The sequence below is a fragment of the Scyliorhinus torazame genome, chromosome 11, assembly GCF_047496885.1.
Source record: "Scyliorhinus torazame isolate Kashiwa2021f chromosome 11, sScyTor2.1, whole genome shotgun sequence".
NCBI lineage: Eukaryota > Metazoa > Chordata > Chondrichthyes > Carcharhiniformes > Scyliorhinidae > Scyliorhinus > Scyliorhinus torazame.
Window position 1 is genome coordinate 7,216,578 of NC_092717.1, and position 14,426 is coordinate 7,231,003.

At 48.4% G+C, this 14,426-nt stretch overlaps 1 protein-coding gene across 3 annotated transcripts in view; it reads right to left on the reverse strand.

The window, feature by feature from the left end:
* Nucleotides 1–946: 946 nt before the first annotated feature.
* The window catches only part of LOC140385081 (protein TOPAZ1-like), a 78,131-nt gene continuing 64,651 nt past the window's right edge, over nt 947–14,426 (reverse strand). For all 3 annotated transcript variants that reach the window (XM_072466887.1, XM_072466886.1, XM_072466888.1), the window contains exons 17-21: nt 12,407–12,569; nt 9,883–10,047; nt 8,038–8,241; nt 1,351–1,534; nt 947–1,262 (exon numbers count right to left, since the gene is read on the reverse strand). In XM_072466887.1, the coding sequence (XP_072322988.1) occupies nt 1,046–1,262; nt 1,351–1,534; nt 8,038–8,241; nt 9,883–10,047; nt 12,407–12,569 (933 nt within the window). In that variant the 3' untranslated portion in view covers nt 947–1,045. The remainder of the gene's footprint in view (nt 1,263–1,350; nt 1,535–8,037; nt 8,242–9,882; nt 10,048–12,406; nt 12,570–14,426) is intronic.

A 14,426-nucleotide genomic window follows, 5' to 3' on the forward strand; every position in this document is an offset into this window, starting at 1 on the left:
GCCAGTGGAGAATTGCATTGAGACTTTCATTTAGTCAGTCTTTAACGCAAGTGTCCAGCTGCTAACCTCCTGCTCCCCTCTTAGAAACGGTGTTAAGTACAGGGCTGATAAAATGAACAGAATAATGAAAAAATAACTGACCAGGAGGATTTTACCTACCTGGGAAATGATTTGAACAAATCAATTGAATAACAGCATGGAATTGGTCTGACCAATGATTGCAGGAACTAACATTTGGAGTGACAAATCACAAAACAACTAATTTTAAGCTTCTTAAAGCATTTGGGGATGGGCAATAAATGCTGGTCTGAACAGGGAGGCTCACATCCCGAGAATAGATAAATATTTTTTGAAAGTATCAGCATTTCCCCTTTGCCGCTGATGGTGCAAAATGTTGGGCCATAAAGACAGCAGAAAAAAGATCAGTTCTTGTTTCCCAAAGAATGCTCAGGGTGAAATGGACTGACAGATGTACACACACGTGGATATTATAAGCACATAGGACTTTACTACACAAGATTATCAGTGGTGTGCAGGTGGAAGTCAAAATACTTATGGTACAGAAAGATGCTGGAAGGAATGGTAAAGGGCACAGTGTAGGGAGACACGGGAGCGAGAAGTGATAAGATGAATGCAGCCGGAAGAGGAGAGTGCAAGTTATCTGCATCACCACACGGCAATGTGTACATTCAAATACTGCAATCTATTTTAATCCAGGTCATTTCAAAATAAATCTGCTCAACTGAAATTCTTGTTTCCAGTTTCAGAATCAGTTTTTTTTTTTAAATAAAGAGTTTAATAGAAACTCCTGGACTTATACCTGTTGTTTTGTTTACCTCACCAAGATAGGACAGGTGCAAAGTGTGTCCCCCGAGCCTCCACCATCTCAAATCATTTCTTTGGGAAGTCAGTCCCTTGGATTTTACCAGGGGGAAAAAACCCAAGCTTTCATCAAATAGTTTTATTGTACAGTGATTAGCAATTGAACATTAACTCAAAAAAATATTTTTTTAATATTCAGGCCAGAGCGATCCCTCTGCCGCAATCAGTCAAACAGCCAAACCTTGCCTGCCCATTTCATGTTCTGTTCAAGCCACTTTAGGGCAGAGGAATATTCCAAACTGAAAACCTCTTCTTTCGCGATGTTGACCGTCGTGTGTTTTATCTGAAGCTTGGGTTCTGATTTTCGGGCAGCTGCCAGCAATCTGTCCACCGCTGCCGGGTAATCGTCATTGGCTGGCTGACTCCTGTCATCGTCATACCTTTAAAAAAATTAAAAGGGTATCAGAAAAAAAACCCCAGCAGATTAGTGAATCGCGGAAACATGATTGAAACGGAGTGGACTTGAACCTTCTGAGTACAATCTGCAGCGACTGCTTGGAGACACTGGGACTCTGAATGTTGCTTGCATTCGTAACCAGGAACATTTCAGTCGCCAACAACATTTCCACTTCCGACAGGAAGGACGGGACTGGGAGCAATTTGCGGTACAGGTTTTCCTCAACTGCCGGATAACACCCACTGGACAAGGCTTCTGCAAAAAGAAATCAGAATTCGAGTATTTATTTTTTCCCACTCTTGACCGGGGGCCAAATTTTATCCCACAACCAACATCACAAGCTTGCTGTGCACCAAATTCTCTGTAAAGCATGGAGATGTCCAGTGATGCCTTCCTTTGTACTTACAGTTCATACTCCATAACCTAAACCATTCATACTCACTATCCTGAAGTATATCCCGGTCAGAAAGGATTCACACAGTAAAGGAAGGAGTAGACTTTTATTTTCTGTTCATTCATGGGATGTGGGCATCGCAGGCTGGGCCAAGCATTTATTGCCCATCCCCAATTGCCCCTTGAACTGCGTGACTTGCTCGGTCATTTCAGTCAAGAGTCAGCCACATCCCATGGAAGAATAAAAAGAAAATACAACTGGGTAATCATTTCACAGGGAAATGAGAAATACAAGGTGGAGTAAATATTTCATTCTAACATTATGAGCAATCAAGCTGAAGCCCTAACAAAACTAAATAGACAATTGTAAATACGTGCTCGGGCCATAGTGGTGTTTGTAACGTTTGTGTGCGGCGGGGGGGGTACGGCATGGCCACAATGAGAGGGACGCCACTTGCTTGTAAATATATGTGTTGGTTTCCATTTTTCTTTTGCCGCGGTTTTGTAACTTACAAATTGTTGAATACGGACTTCCGGTTGAGGCTATGCCTAGGTAGGTCGCACGTTCGGCAGCTCCCGCCGGGAACGGACTTTTGGGCTCTTCAGAGGGGCCCCAACGGCAATTGTTCGACAGCTCCCAGTGTGGGATGGTGACAGCAAGGTTCCCCTGACATTATATGGATTGGACCAGGAGTGGAGCGGTTAAAAAAAGTGATCCTGGTGCAGCGGAAAGTGCGAGGGAGGAAAAGAATGATGGCGGCGGATGGAGACCAAGCAGCGTGGGCACAGTGGTCACATTAGAGCGTCCATAGAGCCTACTCCCGGATAGATTAAACGCTGCTTTGCGGAGCTGAAGACAGAAATGCTGGCGCCAATGAAGGCGGCGATTGAGAAGCTTGTGGAGACCCAGAAAGCCCAAGGGGCGGCGATCCGGGAGGTGAGGCAAAAAGCCTTGGAGAACGAGGACGAGATCTTGGGCCTGGCGGTGAAGGTGGAGGCGCACGAGACGCTGCACAAGAGGTGGCAGGAAAAATTTGAGGACCTGGAGAATAGGTTGAGGAGGAAGAATCTTCGGATTCTGGGTCTCCCTGAAGGAGTGGAGGGACCCAATGCCGGGGCATATAGGAGCACAATGCTCAATTCGCTGATGGGCGCGGGAGCTTTCCCGAGGTCCCTGGAGCTGGATGGGGCTCATCGGGTCTTGGCAAGGAGACCCAAAGCCAACGTGCCGCCAAGGGCTGTAGTGGTGAGGTTCCACCGCTTTATGGTCAGGGAGTGTGTCCTGAGATGGGCCAAAAAAGAGCGGAGCAGCAGGTGGGAGAACACGGAGATCCGTATTTACCAGGACTGGAGTGCGGAGGTGGCAAAGAAGAGAGCTGGTTTTAACCGGGCTAAGGCGGTTCTCCATCGGAAGGGGGTGAAGTTCGGGATGCTGCAGCCATGTTCCTAGATCGTTCCATAGATCGGGTCACGTTCCAAGATCGGGTCACGTTCCAAGATCGGCACCACTATTTTGAAACGTCTGATGAGGCATGGAGCTTTATCCAGGCTGAAAAGTTGGACTCAAACTGAGGGTTAGTCATGGGGGGGATGTTTACTGTGTTTACTGCGTTTGGGGAATGTTCTTTTTGTTTCAGTGCTGGGTGGGCATGGGTGAATGGATTTGATGTGGGGGCTGTGGGAGAGTGTGGGCGTTGGTGTTGGAGGGGCAGGGCCCCGCAGAGGAAGAGGGAGGGTGGAGGCCCGGGGATGGGGAGTTGGGGTAAGGCCGCAAAAAGGAGCTGCGCCAGAGGGGGCGGGGCCGGCTCAGGAGAGCGTGGGCTTTTTCCCGTGTTAGGGAAGGATGGGGGCGGGGTCAGGGGGGAGAAGGGCGGTGCTGGAGAGGAGCGCACATTGACTGCCAAGGAATGGGGGGATTCTCACACTGGGAGGGGTCGATGGAATGGCGGGAGGCTGGGATCAGCAGGAGTCAGCTGAATTACGGGAGTGTCATGGGGGGAGCAAAATGGCTAGATGAGGATCTAGCGGGGGGGGGGGGGGGAGGAACTGGGTTGCTGCTGCATTGGCCAAAGGGGAGCTGGAAGTAGGAGAGGTGGTCGGGGTGGGGGTCCGCCGCCTGGGGGACTGGTGGGTGCGGGAGGTGTGGGCACGTGGCTGGCCTAGAAAAGGAGATGGCTAGTCGGTGGGAGGGTGGGGGGGGGGGGGGGGGGGGGCGAGTAGCCACCTGATCCGGCTGAGAACTTGGAATGTGAGGGGCCTGAACGGGCCGGTCAAGAGGGCCCAGGTGTTCGCTCTTAAAGGGACTGAAGGCAGACGTGGTTATGCTCCAGAGACACATCTGAAGGTGGCAGATCAGGTTAGGCTGAGAAAGGGATGGGTAGGGCAGGTCTTTCATTCAGGGCTGGATGCGAAAAACAGAGGGGTTGCAATACTGGTGGGGAAACGGGTGTCGTTCGAGGCTCTGAATATTTTAGTGGATAATGGAGGTCGATATGTGATGGTGAGCGGTAGGTTGCACGGGGTGCGGGTGGTACTGGTGAACGTATATGCCCCGAATTGGGATGATGCCGGATTTATGAAACGCATGTTGGGTCGGATTCCGGATCTGGAGGTAGGAAGCTTGATAATGGGGGGGGGGGACTTTAACACGGTGCTGGACCCAGCACTGGACCGTTCTAGGTCCAGGACGGGTAAGAGGCCAGTTGGGGCCAAGGTGCTCAGGGGTTTATGGATCAGATGGGGGGAGTGGATCCATGGAGGTTTGCCAGGCCACAGGCCAGGGAATTTTCCTTCTTTTCCCACGTCCATAGAGCCTACTCCCGGATAAATTTTTTCATTTCGAGTAGGGCGCTAAACCTGAAAGTGGAGGGAACGAAATACTCGGCCATAGCCATCTCGGACCACGCCCCGCATTGGATGGAGCCGGAGTTGGGGGAGGAGAGGGACCAGCGCCCGCTGTGGCGCCTTGATGTGGGACTGTTGGCGGATGAGGGGGTGTGCGGGCGGGGGTGTATTGAAAGATACTTGGAGGTCAACGACAATGGGGAGGTGCAGGTGGGGGTAGTCTGGGAGGCGTTGAAGGCGGTGGTCAGGGGAGAGCTAATCTCCATTAGGGCCCACAGGGAGAAGAGAGAGAGGAGGGAGAGGGAGAGGTTGGTGAGGGAGAGGTTGGTGAGGGAGATTTTAAGGGTGGGCAGGAGTTATGCCCCCGAGGAGGAGCTACTTAGGGAGCGACGGAACCTCTAGACGGAATTCGACCCGATGACTACGGGGAAAGCAGAGGCACAACGGAGGAAAGCGCAAGGGGGCGGTTTATGAGTATGGGAGAAGGCGAGTCGGATGCTGGCACATCAGCTTCATAAGAGGGAGGCAGCGAGGGAGATTGGTGGAGTTAGGGATAGAGGGGGGAATACGGTGCAGAGTGCGGTGAGAATAAACCAGGTATTTAAGGACTTCTATGGGGATCTGTACAGGTCTGAGCCCCCAGCAGGGGAGATGGGGATGCGACGATTCCTAGATCAGCTGAGGTTCCCGAGGGTGGAGGAGGACCAGGTGACAGGTTTGGGTGCGCCGATTGGGCTGGAGGAGCTGGTTAAAGGATTGGGGAACATGCAGGCGGGGAAGGCCCCGGGGCCGGATTGGTTCCCGGTTGAATGTTATAGGAAATACGTGGACCTGCTGGACCCGTTGCTAGTGAGGACTTTTAATAAGGCGAGGGAGGAGGGGACCATGCCCCCAACAATGTCCAGGGTGCTGATTTCTTTGATCTTGAAGCGGGACAAGGATCCATTGCAACGTGGGTCGTATAGACCGATCTCACTCCTCAATATTGACGCTAAGTTGCTGGCGAAGGTGCTGGCTACGAGAATGGAGGACTGTGTCCTGGGGGTGATTCATGAGGACCAGACGGGATTCGTGAAGGGTAGGCAGCTAAATACAAATGTGCGGAGGCTCCTCAATGTGATTATGATGCCCTCGGTAGAGGGGGAAGTGGAGGTAGTGGCAGCTATGGACGCGGAGAAGGCCTTTGATCGGGTGGAGTGGGAGTATCTTTGGGAAGTATTGCGGAGGTTTGGGTTAGGGGAGGGGTTCATCAGTTGGGTCAGACTGCTATATAGAGCACCGGTGGCGAGTGTGGCTATGAACCGGCGGAGGTCGGAGTACTTTCGGCTGTACCGCGGGACGAGACAGGGGTATCCCCCTTGTTGTTTGCACTGGCAATTGAGCTGCTGGCCATGGCACTGAGGGAGTCCAGGAAATGGATGGGATTGGTTCCGGGGGGGGGGGGGGGGGGGGGGGGGTGAAGAGGAACACCGGGTGCCGTTGTATGCATGGCCTATTGTTGTATGTTGCGGATCCAGTGGAGGGGATGGCGGAGGTCATGCGGATCCTTAGGGAGATTGGGGACTTTTCGGGGTATAAACTCAACGTAGGGAAGAGTGAGCTCTTTGTGGTGCACTCAGGGGACCAGGTAAGGGGGATAGACGAGTTACCGTTGAAGAGGGTGGAAAGGAGCTTTCGGTACCTGGGGATCCAAGTAGCTAGGAGTTGGGAGGCCCTGCACAAGCTTAATTTGACACGGTTGGTGGAGCAGATGGAGGAGGATTTTAAAAGATGGGATATGCTGCCACTCTCACTGGCGGGTAGGGTGCAGTCGGTAAAAATGACAGTCCTTCCGAGGTTTCTCTGTGTGTTCCAGTGCCTTCCCATTTTGATCCCCCAAGGCCTTTTTCAAACGGGTAAGCAGGAGCATCATGGGATTCGTGTGGGCGAATAAGACCCCGAGGGTGAAGAGGGTGTTTCTGGAGCGTAGCAGCGATAGGGGGGGGTTGGCACTGCCGAATCTGTGTGGCTATTATTGGACAGCCAATGTGGCGATGATCCGTAAGTGGGTAATGGAGGGAGAGGGGGCGGCGTGGAAGAGGTTAGAGATGGCGTCCTGTGTGGGCACAAGCCGGAGGACGCTGGTGACGGCACCGCTGCCGCTCTCGCCGACAAGGTACACCACGAGTCCGGTGGTGGCGGCGACGCTGAAGATCTGGGGGCAGTGGAGGCGACACAGGGGCGAGGTGGGGGCCTTAGTGTGGTCCCCGATTCGGGAGAACCATCGGTGCGTCCCGGGAAGGATTGATGGGGGGTTGCGGAGCTGGTATCGGGCAGTGATTAGAAGAATGGGGGACCTGTTTATCGATGGGACGTTTGCGAGCCTAGGGGCGTTGGAGAAGAAGTTTGGGCTACCCCCAGGAAACACTTTTAGGTACACGCAAGTGAGGGTGTTTGTGAGGCGGCAGGTGAGGGAATTCCCGCTGCTTCCGGCACGTGGGATTCAGGACAGGGTGATTTCGGGTGTGTGGGTTGGAGAAGGCAAGGTTTCAGCGATTTATCAGGAGCTGCGGGAAGTGAAGGAGGCCTCAGTGGAGGAGTTAAAGGGCAAGTGGGAGGAGGAGCTTGGGGAGGAGATAGAGGAGGGTCTGTGGGCTAATGCCCTGAGTAGGGTTAATTCTTCCTCCTCTTGCGCCAGGCTCAGCCTAATACGGTTCAAGGTTACTCACAGAGCGCATATGACAGGGGCGAGGTTGAGTAGGTTCTTTGGGGTGGAGGACAGATGTGGGAGGTGCTCGGGCAGCCCGGCAAATCACATCCATATGTTCTGGTCGTGCCCGGCACTGGATGGGATTTGGAGGGGTTTTGCGAGGACTATGTCCAAGGTGGTGAATGCCCGGGTCAAGCCGAGCTGGGGATTAGCATTATTTGGGGTATCGGACGAGCCGGGAGTGCAGGAGACGAAAGAGGCCGGTATTCTGGCCTTTGCGTCCCTGGTAGCCCGGCGGAGGATTTTGTTACTGTGGAAAGATGCGAAGCCCCCTAGTGTGGAAGCTTGGATCAATGACATGGCAGGGTTCATCAAGCTGGAGGATAACGTTTGCCTTGCGAGGGTCTGTGCAGGGGTTCCTCAGGCGGTGGCAACCGTTCCTAGACTATCTCGCGGAGCGTTAGGAGGAGGTCAGCAGCAGCCCAGGGGCGGGGGGGGTTTCTCTTGGGTTAAGGTGGTTTTTTTTCCCCCTATTTGTGCTTTTTACTGTTATATGGGGGAAATCCAATGTATAATTTCTACTTGTGTTCTTGTTGCTTTCGATTTGTTTGGGGGGGGGGGGGGTTGAAAATTTGTTGAAAAACTTGAATAAATATATTTTTTAAAAAACAAAACAAATTGTTGAATATAAAAATATGAAAATCCAATGAAAACATTTTTTAAAAAACCATTACGGACAATCAAAACTGAATGGTCCTGGCCAACGAGCAAATTTCGATCTACTTTCTGACACAGATATGGAAGTTTGCACAAGTGGAAAGGCAGAACTTACTCTTGTACTGTTTCCTTGCTTTCGACCACAAACAAGACCTGCCCAAAGCTGTAATTAAGTTTCTTACAGCCAAAGAGTTTACAGGAATGCTGGCCGACCTCATAAACTCCACTGTGTCAGTCGATACCCCAAGACAATTATTCTGGATGCACTCGAGCAGCAGATTGTTGAAAATCGTGACATACGGGGAGAGATCCATGGTGCCTGCGAACACCAAAAATAAATCAATTAACTTCTGCTACAGGAGAACTGAAAATAAAATGTTTAACTTTACACTTCTTAGTAAGTTAATGGTTTTCTTTTCTCAAAATAATTCAACTACAGCACGCTTGAAAAGAAAATACACCAAACAATAGTGTGGAGAATTACCAGCAGCACATCCAATCCCTGGACTTCCAGCCAATCTTCATCTCTGACCCATCAAGTTCAAGATTACTTTTATTTGGTTGCAAGGAAGCATTCCAGTGGAGTATTGGGTGATCTTTTGTTATGCAACATTCCAATTTTGATGTATCCCTCCTCCCAGGTGCCAGTGATTCCATCTAGTGAAATAGAACTGATACCAGTCAGCCAGGAGGCTTCCTGATAAGTTCTTTGGTGACTGCAAGGAATGATCCCATGATTGCTATCTCACTTGGTATTCAGTTTCTACACCCAGTGTTTCTCCCCACGCTTGTGCAACCTGTTTCCTCACAATGAGGGAGGCGGTGGCGTAGTGTATTGTCTCTGGACTAGTAAACCAGAGACCCAGAGTATTGCTCTGGGGACCCAGGTTCGAATCCCACCATGGAAGCTGGTGAAATTTGAATTAATGAGAACCATGAAACCATTGTCGATTGTCATAAAAACCCATCTGGTTCACTAATGTCTGTTAGGGAAGGAAATCTGCCGTCCTTACCTTGTCTGGCCTACATGTTACTCCAAACCCACAGCAATGTGGTTGACTCACTTTCCCCTCAAGGGGCAATTAGGGATGGACAATAAATGCTGGCACAGCCTGCAACACCCACTTCCCATGAACACATTTTTTTAAAAGGGCTGTATTTGACTAGTGCTACCCGTCCATGGTAAGTTATTCTTAATGAAAAATATTACAGGCAGACTTCACACCCAAGGGGGAACATAACAACTGAGCTTCATCTCATCGGCACTGGACATCCACAAATTTCACAACAGGTGACACTCCAATCATGACTGTGAACCCTGTTTATTAATTATTTGATCCTGGTAAGATTAGGAATCATCAACCAAGACGGTGGGTGGGCCATCTTCTTGAACCGCTGCAGTCTGACTCACAGTGCTGGATTTGATCCAGCTGCAGGGACTGTTAAATATAATATCCACAGACCATGGCCTTTCTCTGACGTGTTATATCTCTGCCTTTTCCTTGGGTGTCTTGACTAGCCAGGCTGTAACTTGGCAGATACTGCTCTTAAACAGGGCTATGGCCTGGCCTGACCAGAATCGGATACATTGACTAACAAAAGCGTTTGTCCACTTTTGTTTTCAATATATTTCTTAAACACTTCTGCACGTTCATTATAAGAACATTGCAGATGGGGATGAAAAAGGATGTTTGACTGGACAGGCGAGGTTAGAGGTTGGAGATGGTGTGACAAAACCTCCAGGAAAATATATCCAATTAGAGTCGGAAACTCTAGCCATTTGTGAATTAAATATGTTCAATGCCGAATGAAACAAGTGCGAATAAAATATATTCTTCCAGAAAGATCACCTTTTTCTACACCAATACAAAATTCAGAGACAAACTAACTATAGATATTATTATTGTACTGTACTGTTCCCAAAATCAGTGCAATGCCAGGTTGCTTCTACAGCACTTACCATTTATGCTCTGGAATCTAGGCAAATGCTGCAGAACTTCCAGTGTTTCACAATACATGCTACTCTTCAGAGCTGCATCAGCGAGGCTGAACAGAAAATTGTGTCGATTGAGAACATCTAGTTTGTCACAGGGCCATTCTGGGCTACTGATTATCCAGCCAGATTCTGAGAGTTAAAAATAATTCAGAGTGAAACAAAAAAGAGGAGGTTGTGTCTGGATCATTTCAGCAGAAGCAAAGTCGCGATAGCTGATTTCATTTTTACAAAGACCCATTAAAAGTTGCAGCAGTGGCTCTTGAAGTCCATCAGTGATCTGCGAGGGTTCTCATGGTGGTACACATGCGGGTGCAAAACGCCTTAGCCAAAGACACGAGACAAGGCAGAACCCTCATCCTCACCACTTACCTGGAGCCACACAGCGAGATCGGTTCCCACATGTGCAACATGGGTCATCATAAGTATGACCCATGTCTTGTATAAATGTGAAAATGTCTACACTTTTGATTCTGGCATGAATTATGTAAATTAACAACAAAACCAAAAAGCACATCAGTTTATTAAATTTAGTAGAGAAAAAGCAGCGGAATTTTATACTTTCTACAAGTTCCCATTAAACCAGATGACTTTTTCCAAGTGTTAAGCAAAGCGGACAGGCAGTCCGGGTTTTTTTTTTCCCCAACTAAGTAGGTCACGGTTCTCATTTCTCTCTTATTTCCTGGACTTCCTGTCAGATGGCAGCCCTCGGGTTCCTGCCATTCACACCTCTTCTGAAAGTCACTGTCAAATCTGTTTCTGCCACCCTCAAGATCATCATAACTTTCTGTATAAAAATACTCATTTACTCTCCTTCTGGTACTTTTGTCAATTATTACTTCCACCAGTGAAGGTGAACACAGGTAATGTTTTTGCCTGCGTATCTGTAAATAATGTATCTCAAACGTTAACAAACAGCTTTTAATGAAATTTTGTTGAAATGGGAATTATCACAGCTGTCAAAATGGGAGCAGAGTTTTCCAAGTAGGTTGTTGGATATGGATTGGCCTGCATGTCCTTGGTAAAATGGAAGCTCTTAATTTTTACCAGCTTTGTAGCTAGAGCATCAACCAGGTAGGGAAAAGCCTCATGGAACAGCTGCATAATTGGGACGGCACGGTAGCACAGTGGTTAGCACTGTTGCTTCACAGCGCCAGGGTCCCAGGTTCGATTCCCGGATTGGGCCACTGTCTGTGCGGGTCTGCATGTTCTCCCCGTGTCTGCGTGGGTTTCCTCCGGGTGCTCCGGTTTCCTCCCACAAGCCCCGAAAGACGTGCTGTTAGGTGAATTGGACATTCTGAATTCTCCCTCCGTGTATCCGAACAGGCGCCGGAATGTGGCGACTAGGGGCTTTTCACAATAACGTCATTGCAGTGTTAATGTAAGCCTACTTGTGACAATAAAGATTATATTATTATTAATAACGTTTGTGGAGGAGGTACACGCTCCGAGTGCCCTTTTTAGTAATATTAAATCCGTGTCCTCAACAGGGTTAAAAGGCTTAAGGCTTTACTGGGGTATAGAAGATTACGAAATGATCTAATCGAGAGGTTTGTGATGGTTAGAGGATTTGGGGTGGGGGAGGTTTAGATCATTCAAGGGTTATGCCGGGAACTCTCTTCAAAAGCATTGTTGACCTGACAATTTACTAAACGGGGTTGCAGATTATTGATGGGCAAGGAGATTGAGGGTTACAGAACCAGGATGGAAGATGGAGTTTAAGGTACAGATCACTAACTAAACTAATGGACAGGAAGAAGTCTTACAACACCAGGCGACCTGAGGAAGGAGCAGTGCTCCGAAAGCTAGTGTTTGAAACAAACCTGTTGGGCTTTAACCTGGTGTTGTAAGACTTCTTACTGTGCTCACCCCAGTCCAACGGCGGCATCTCCACATCATGAACTAATGATGGAGAAGGCTCGAGGGGCTGAATGGCCTCCTCCTATCCCTATGATTGTGCAGAAAGAGGAGTTCAAAGGCAGGAGTGTATATGGGAAAATTAGATAAATACACACAGCAGAGGTAAATAAATTGCAACAGGATTGGTTTGGACTGCTCCAGCACACTGACCCGAGTGGTTTCGATTGTTGTAAATGTCATGCTTCAGTGATCGAAGCTGGTACCAGCTAAATCGTGAGCTAGCTATTTTCCCCATGGTCTATTATTAAGAACAGAAATATTAAAACTCAGTGAAACATTAGACATTCTTCTTAGTTTTTTTCCAGATTGTCGAGGTTACCCGACTGCTTAAAGTACACATTTTCTCAGAAACAACACCCGATGGCCATGGAGATTACAGAAATTCTCATTTTCCCCACAAAATTACAGCAATTCCTGGGATTTGTGCAGAACTGAAAATTCCTTGAAATTCCCATGTTCATATTACAAGTGTTACAGAAAATAATCGTTACAAGTAAATGTTTCAGAGTTTGACAGTGATAAGCAACAGCTTTACTAAATGTCTTAGGCGTTTGATTAAATTATGAAATACCTCTCAATAGCCAAAGTGCTTTGCTCACACATCCCACTTTGAGAAAGATTTCTCCAGCAACATTAATGATCTGACATCTTGATACAGCAAATTCACTCACAAGACCCTTCAACACTGTGAAATTCACCGAAGGTTCCTGCAACGTGTCCAGCACTTTTCTCGCCTGCTCAATACACAAAATTTTCACACAATTCAGTTATGGTTCGACACACTTAAATTGAAATCCAAAACACTTCCAAATCTAAACAAGCAGAAAGCAAAATACTGCAGATGCTGGAAATTGAAAATAAAAACAGAAAATGCTGGAAATACTCAGCAGTTCAGGCAACACCAGTGAAGAGAGAAACAGATCAAGTGCGGATCCTCCCAAGCCCCCGCCAACAGGTTCGATGGCGCCGGGGGGGGGGGGTGAGTTCAGCGGAAGGCCCAAAAGTCACTTTCAGCCAGCATATATTTACAGCGCTGGTGCCCACCATTCTGAATCGAGAATTCTGTTGGGAGGCCAGATAAAACTCATTTGCATCTCTGTGACTTAAGATGCTGGTGAAGGCCTGGCCACCCACACCCGATTCTCTGCAGCACCAGCAGGAAAACAGTGTAAAACACATCTGAAACAGCTTGGCATTCAGACATCGCAATCCTCCTGAACGATGCTCGGGACTGCCTCTGGAGTACAGGACAGAGGCCACAGGCAACCCTGGAACACCACGGCAGTGGGTCAGAGGAGCATCTTCAGATGGATCTTCCAGATTTGGTGTCCTGGAGTGAGTCCATCTTCCAGCCTCAAGAGTGTTCCCGGAGAGCCATCTTCAGTTTCAGGAGGTCCATCTTCTTTCTTCAGTAGTGGGTCAGTGATGTTGGGTGCCTGGTCAAGATGATGCCCGAACAGGATCGCGGACTATGCTCCATCAGGCCTGCCCCACCACGGAATATGGCGTACGACACCCGGTTGCATAATTAACAAGATCTTAGCTGGAAGATTTGCCGTGTTTTCCCATCAGTGGAATACATTCCACATTGCTGCCTGCCAGGGGATTTAGTCCCAAGGGAGAATTCTGCTCAACATTTTAAATCGATGAACTATTGTCCAGTCAGGAGGGGAACAGCTTTTATACAAGTGCAGAGTCAGGAAAAAGGCTTTTGGTGAGGTGTGAAATGGCAACGAGAACAAAATAACTATGACTACAACAGGTTGTTGTATATTACACTCCCTTTGCAGCACAATTGACTGCTACAGCACAACAGTTGCTACACATACCGTGGGACAGAGATCATGAAACGGTGCCATATAAAATATAAATATTCAAACTCTTAACATCCATTCATTAATCCTCTTGTGCAAAGACTGAACATTACATCTAACTCTCCTCCACATCCTTCATCAGGGAATTGAAAATCCAGTTTCTTTCCATCCTTAATAGTGAATCAAATCATCCCAACTTTGACAAATCCAATTTTAGTCCTTCTTTACCTATTGGAATTCCTGACTTCACCTCACCATCAATTTGGATTTCAAATGGAGATCTCATATTTTGTTCATTGACATAGCTTTAAGCTTCCTTTTCTCTTAAATTCCAGAGATGTTTATATCAGTCAGGAAAGCGCAATGTCTTTACTTCCTACGGAAGCTAAAGAAATTTGGCATGTCTGCATAGACTCTCACAAACTTCTACAGATGTGCAATAGTGAGCATCCTATCCGGCTGCATCACAACCTGGTATGGCAACTGCTCGGTCCAAGATCGCAAGAAACTGTAGACTGTTGTGAACTCAGCCCAACGCATCACACAAGCTTGCCACCCCCACATTGATTCTCTTTTCACCTCCCGCTGCCTCAGGGAGGCAGGCAGCATCATCAGAGACCCCTCCCACCTTCTTCCAGACCCTTCCATCAGGCAGAAGGTACAGACGTCTGAAGACTCGCACATCCAGACATAGGAACAGCTTCTTCCCCACAGCTACAAGACTCAACGACTCCCCCTTGGACTGATCTGTTCCCTGTAAGAACACTATTCACGACG